At 37.5% G+C, this 7,065-nt stretch overlaps 1 protein-coding gene across 1 annotated transcript in view; it reads left to right on the top strand.

The window, feature by feature from the left end:
* Positions 1-6,763, top strand: part of tmem170a (transmembrane protein 170A) — a 9,098-nt gene extending 2,335 nt beyond the window's left edge. Inside the window, exon 3 of the mRNA XM_050072312.1 lies at positions 934-6,763. Coding sequence (XP_049928269.1) covers positions 934-1,064 — 131 coding nt within the window. The 3' untranslated portion in view covers positions 1,065-6,763. The remainder of the gene's footprint in view (positions 1-933) is intronic.
* The last annotated feature ends 302 nt before the right edge of the window (positions 6,764-7,065 follow it).

The following is a 7,065-nucleotide window of genomic DNA, read 5'->3' as shown; positions in this document are numbered from 1 at the left end:
ATCAGCATTCAGGTTTAGAATAGAATAGACTTTATTGTCATTGCACAAGAAGTATAACGGAATTTGCTGTGCCATGCCTGAAATATAAAAAAATAGAAAATAGACAGTAATATACACAACACATACATGTACACAATCAACCCAATCAGTAAATTAAAAAAGCAACATTAAAAGCAGTATTGCACAAGTTGACCTATTATTGCACATTTGAGTTAAGCTCAGTGATTCTCAGTATAGTTCACAACACAATGGTGGGGCAGTGTTTGATTCTGTTCAGTTCAGTGATGGCTCTTGGTTTACTTTAGATAGGGATGCACACTACATATCAGGCCGATAGATCATTGTCTGATAATGGGAATTTTTTCTTATTCATTATTGTATTATATTGTATTATATTATTACATTATTCCTTGATTTATTTGGCACAGCATCTACACCACCAATAAACACAGAGAAGAAGAAGAAGAGCAAGCACAGCATTTTCGTCTTTTTTACCCTTAGGTGTGCATAAACTACAGCTTTTGAATTTATTTTAGAATTAAATATATGTGAAATTATCGCCATGAGAGGAAGGTAATTATAGGTTATATTATTGGTATTGGCCATGAGAAGTAGGTAATTATCAGTTATCAGTATTGGCTGAAAAAAATATGTGTCGTTCATCCCTAAATTAAGACAATACTAACTAGTAAAGTCCACCCTTTGAATTGGCTTCAGACATCTCTTGATCATGTTAATTTATGAAAGCTGATTTTGTTATGGGAAAGTGACAAAGAATGATTGTTTTAATTATCTATTCATTACCCAATTGCTTACATTTTTTTCTGTCTTATTGGATACAAAATTGTGGCATGGTTAGCTTATCAAACATTAAATCAAACTTAACATTATATCTGTTGAATAATGTGTTCTTTTCTTTTCTTTTTTTTAAAGGTGCAGCCATAGCAGGTGTTTACAAGGCAGCAGGAAAGACGATGATATCTTTGGAGGCTCTTGTTTTTGGTGTAGGACAGTCATTTTGTGTCCTCATCATCTCCTTCCTCAGGGTACTTGCCACCCTTTAGCAGTACTGGGGCCCACCTGGCTGGCCCTGACGCTGCTGGGTGAGTCTGACACCAGTCGCACCTTCTCTTGACAGGACCTGAGGTTGACATGGTACAAGACTAGATCCCTGACAAATCATGGGACACATGTACACCAGTCAGACCCAGGACATGATGTCATTTCCTACTGATGGACCAAGACCGGAGTGGATTTTATTCAGCCCTCAAAGAATGAGCAGTGTGTAAACCGGAGCTGTGTGTTATGCAGCACTAAGCCTTGTGATTTGCTCGCCATCTGTATGATGTCTACTGTGGGACAGCACAATGCTGCATTCACATCATGGGGCAAACGCACACTACATACAACATACACTACAGGCTCTTTATTCAAAGTTTCTCAGAACTTTGGACAACTTTGAGGATGCTGTCCCAGGGTTAGCAGCATTTTTAAATAATCATAATGAAATAACTTTGCAGTTATTCCTGTATGATGTGAAGGCAGCAAGATGCTGTTCTCCCCTGTTGCTGGGGTTACAGGTTAGCAGCAGGACGACACTAACCTTTCTCAGGGGCTGTGTGTATGTGTGTTTGTGTGTCTTTCTCTATCAGTCTGACAACAGTTTGACTCCATGCAGTGACTGCAGCGAGGCAGAATAACAGGCTGATGCACTGTTGAGACAGGAAGATGTTGGTTATATGCAAGATTCTGGCTTTTTTTCCTTGATGCCTTAATTTCTATTTTCTAACTTCCAAAGTGGTGTTTATCTTCAGGGCTGTCTTTGTTTAACACTGTCTCTTGCTGCGCCTTTTGTTCTTCCTCATATGTTTGGTTCAGACTGATCCAAGTCTGACTGCCTGTATGTTATTGTTAATTCCAAATGAGTTAGAAGCACCTTCAACATGTCCCCCTCTAGTTTTATCAGCTCATTTATTTTAGGTTTTTATAGATAACGTTTTTTATGGGACATGACATTTTGCCCTGCAAATGCAGCCTAGAGAATGTCTTCAGTTTCTTGGTTTGTTTGTTTGTTCTGACATAGATGAGAGGTATGAACATGGGGCCACCAGGATGGTCAGATAATTAAACTAACCCCAAATATGAGAGGAGATTATGATCGTTTCTTTTCTCTCTTTGAATGAATTTACAGGTGTGTCATTTTGTGACAGTGAACTGATTTGTAGATATTCTAAATTATTTCCAGGTCTTTGTAGACTTTCAATCTTTATGACCAAATATGATTTGCTGGTTTATTTTTCTGCATTGAATGAGCAGAAGATGGTTCAAAAGAAGTGTATCATCAAAGTTGCTTTTGGTAGCTGACAAGTGCTTTTGAATTAATGTCATGTGCAACTTGCATATACAGACATAGATGAACTCTACATTAATACTTTGATTTGTTAAAGCAAAAGATGGAGCTTGCAAGTGATGCGGTTTGCTGTTTCTGTATTAGCTTAGCAATGATTTCAAACTAGCTGCTGACACCATTACCAGAAATGTATTTATTGTAGGACTTTGACATTTTGTTTGCTTTAGTCTGATATTTAATTTTTGTATCTCTTTCTTGATGAAAAGCTGATTCTGTCAACACTGCATTGATTCATTTCCACAAAACAACATGTTGACACAAAAATCAAGGAATTATTTTGGCATCAGCCACACATCATTTGGTTCCAATGAATTCAATGAAAATGTCTTTACTTGACTATAAACAGCGCTGAATTAATCTATTAGAGAGCCCATGGCAAAAAAATGGGCTACGGCCCCCCAGGTTCCCCAAGTTAGTTTTAGAGTTGCATAGGGATAGGTAAGATCTTTTGAAGTGTGGCTGTATATGGTACATATCCAAAGTTAGTGCATTAAATACAGTAGATGTCAGTCAGCATGCCCCTGTTCGGTGAAACAGACTGGAGTCTGATATGGAAGCTAAGCTGCTGTACTGCTGTGGAAGGGTCAGCAACAAGAAATATTTTAGCCACCTAAAAAAAGTCCCACCTAAAAATCAATAACAATTTAAATTCATACTATACTGAGAATATTTTCACTGCTTCATCTTAATGCCAGACAGTGATTTCCAACAGGAAAGTTAAGCCATTCTGCTGTCTCTTCAAAGCCAGACTGCACTGACAAAAAGAGTAATTTTAGCTCACTGAACATGTGAGCTGCTGGTCTTCTGCCTTGATTAGTTATTTTGTTTGTGTTATTGTGTGACTGTGGCATTTAAAAGGGTTAGTTCGGATTCAACGCAGTCAAAGACAAACTCACTGATCGAAGCAACAGTAGACCAGCAGCTGCTGTGTTCAGTGTGCTAAAATGACTGTTTTTCTTAAGAGAGCATAGATGGGGAACTGAAGCCATGAATGGCCTCCCTGTTGGAAGGAGCTTTCTGACGTAGAAGTTAAGTGGTGAAAATACTCTGAATATTGCGTACACTTTAACTGTTTTTTTTTTTTTCTTTAAGTAGGACTTTTTAGGTCACTCAAATATATTTTGCTGCCACCTGCTGTTCACAGCAATACATTGCTCAGCTTCTGTGTAGGCACTCATGTTGCCATCCCTAATATGCACTCTGTAAGCACAATATCAAGTGAAAGAAAGACAGGGCTTTATCATTGAATTAGATTGTGCTTTATTGGTGCATATTTCCAGACAAAGCTTCACATTTCAGATAAATTAAACGACGGATCACATGTAAACCAGTAAATTATTAAAAAGTAAGTTTATAAATGCCCCTTTGACATTTTACAGAACACTGTACACTGCATAAACCAACCTAAACTGTGTTTTATGATAAGGCTACATCTCTCACCTTATATTTCATCTCCTCCTAATCATATCACCCACAGCTCTCCCTAGAAACACTGGTCTGAAGTGTGTGTGTGTGCATTCTCACTGCACATTCTTATTCTAGTTATACCAGTTTATGTGTGGGAAATGTTGTAAGCGTGGTTTTTGTGTGTATGTATCTGTACACATCTGGCCACGGGTAGAATCTGTTTGTGTAATTTCTTCTGTCAGATCTAAAATGTTTCTTCCTTCATGGTTTATGTTGCCGCAGTTTGTGTTGCACATTCCAATTGGAAATATTGTTTTCCTACATTTCGCTGCCTATATCATAATAATCCCAGTGATCCCAGGATTGGGAGCCTGCATAACTCATACACAAGTAAAGAGAGAGCAAATCTAATCCCCTCAAAGAATTCCTTTAACTCTTCAAACCAAAGATGGCTTGAATTTTTCATGTGTGCCCCGTACTTCACTAGCTACACTTAAGCTGTCACATCTGACAGAATAGTCTCAGAGTGCATGTAAATGTGCGACAAATCAAGAATGTTTGACTCATGTTTAGCTCTAAGATGTAAAATATAGAAAGCCCATGATTGAAATAAGTAACATTGACTCTGATAAAACACACACAACACAGAACAACACAGAAGTTTAGCACCCATGGGACCAACACTGGGCCAGGAATGGTCTCTGGATAGTGCCCAAACTGGTAGTTAACCTGAAGACTGGGTTATTTTTGCTTGTGTCTTCTTTTGGATACATTTGAATTATCTCTCCTGCACCAAACTCCTTCTTTCTTCAAAATTGTAACTCGGGTGAACATTTGAGTTTTATTTTCAACTGTGAAAAGCTCAGTGTGTTATTTGAGAGGAGTTAAATGAAAGTATACGTTATTGTTCTACAAAGACTTGGTGATGCATTGGAAAATCAAAGCACCTCATTAAAATGTGTGGCTGATGCAGGAACAAATGAGCATTGTTTGAAATTAAGTCTTGTTGAGCCCTGGGCCTTGCTTGTACACTGTACATTTTGGAGAATGTTTATTTTTTTATGGTTGTGTAATTAAGCTCTTTGAGTGTGTGTGCTCTCTGGTTCTGTTACAGCAGCACATATTTTGGGGGGTTAGAACCTTGACATTGAAAACTTTGGTCTGGATATTTTCTTCAGCTTGTACTTATCTTAATGTTTTTGATATGTACTATTTAAACTGATCTGGCGTCTTCATCAGCTGGGTGGCCTATGTGAATGTTATTTTGGAGTGTTTAGATGGTGTATTTTTTTTTTCATATGTTTTGATGGAAGCCATCTGTGTCTGTGCTGGACATAGAGTTCTATCAATCTTCTCATCTTACCCTGCTTTAGACAGTAAACACAAATTTTCCATGTTGTACTCTTGTATAGATAGAAAAAGGTCAGAGGTCCAAAGCAAATGCTGTTTGTGACAGCAGTAAATGGCCATTCATACAGACGGGCTGTCTCAGAGTCCTTTATGTTATGAGGTTAAAGTCCATGTATAAACGTTACTGAAGCTGCTTAAAGCAGGAGGATAAAACACGCAAGAAAATGTGGATTCACAAAACTGTTAAAGTTCCTCTCCAGCCATGATTTACTCTGCTGTAATTATTATTTTATTTAACATGGTTTCTCCACATAAAGGCCCAGTGTGTAGAATTGAGACGCATCCATTCGCAGAAATAGTATAAAATATTCATAACTGTGTTTTGAGTTGTGTTTAATCACCTGAAAATAATCATATTTTGTTAGCTTAGAATGAGCTGTTTATATCTATGTACAGAGTGGGTCCTCTTCTACCAAGTCTGCCATGTTTTTTCTACAGTAGCCCAAGATGGACAAATAAAACACTGGCTCTAGATAACGTCATTTGTGTTTTCACAATGGCCAATGGACATTTTACTTCTGTAACTTCACCGCTAGATGCCACTAAATCCTACACACTGGACCAGTGATATTTAACTTAGGGCCTGTGGCCGCAGATCTGTTCTTTCTTGCCAGTGTTCTGTAGAAATTGCTTTCCCCCTTTGATATACGTTTCTTGCATTAGACAGTTATTAGCTGCCATATCAGGTCTATCTTGCTGCAAACTGCACAGATACAGGTCAGATATTTGATGGGACATAAACATAGGAAAAACACATTTTTGAGCGGAGAGGGACTTACAGCCAAGACTAAAAGAACCTTAAGCAACAGTAATGAAAGTAGCTGCACCAAAGTCCCCTCTATGTCAGTACATATGCCAGGCCTGTTTCCAAGAGGGGAGAGGAGGCAGTGGAACATTAAAATACTCATACTAAGTCAAACATACAAGATATCAAGTCAACATTGTGAGATGTACCATATCTGTCATGATGCTGGCCACTTGATTAGACTGCATTAGTTTTAGCTAGGCGGACCTAATACAACAGCTCTGCAATGAATCCTACCTTTATGAAGGTTATACTGAATTGTATAGCTTTATACTGGAGGGTATGTCAAATATTTGTCCAGCCCATTTACATCAGTGAGGCCAGGCTACAAAACAGAGACACTCTCCTGTATAATGCAGTGTGGTTCAACAGCACCACAAACCACAGCCTTTCAAATGACCATACAGTTAAATCAACATGTCTCTGAAAATGTTTCTACACAAACAGCAGAACCGCCATGAAGGAGGATTTATTGCAGGACTGTTTTATTAGACTGACTTAGTTGTAGCTAGATGGTCAGGAAAGTAAATGTGAGAATGAAAATAAAAATGTCAAGGTGAGGCTGAGTTTCTGCTGTAATAGAACCATTTCTTTCCTCATGATTTTGTCCACATTTCTGGACTGATTTTGTTTCATTTTTACCTGGTTGAAAAGGTTTTAAAAGTTGATTTTATTAGAGTAAATTAAGTGCCAATGGTAATATTTTCATGGAATAAAATGTTTCAACTACAGTGTGTTGTATCTTTGTGTCCTTTATCCACCTCTAGTGGTGACTAGTGTTTGCTACGAGTTCATCAACACTAACAGTATTCAAATACTAGATTCTGTTTTGAAAGCATAGACATGAATAAAACTTAAGTGAGTTTCATAACAATACAATAATCCATATGATAAAAATGTATTATAATAAAAAGGTGCTCTAAAACTTAAATATCAGTTTCACAAAGTGTACAAATAATGCAAACAAACATTTGGTTAAAGAATTCATGGCATTGTGATATTTTGTTACTTGTAGTTGTAATTACTTGTTTTT

The sequence above is a fragment of the Epinephelus moara genome, chromosome 20, assembly GCF_006386435.1.
Source record: "Epinephelus moara isolate mb chromosome 20, YSFRI_EMoa_1.0, whole genome shotgun sequence".
NCBI lineage: Eukaryota > Metazoa > Chordata > Actinopteri > Perciformes > Serranidae > Epinephelus > Epinephelus moara.
This window is presented reverse-complemented; position numbering and strand designations above follow the sequence as displayed.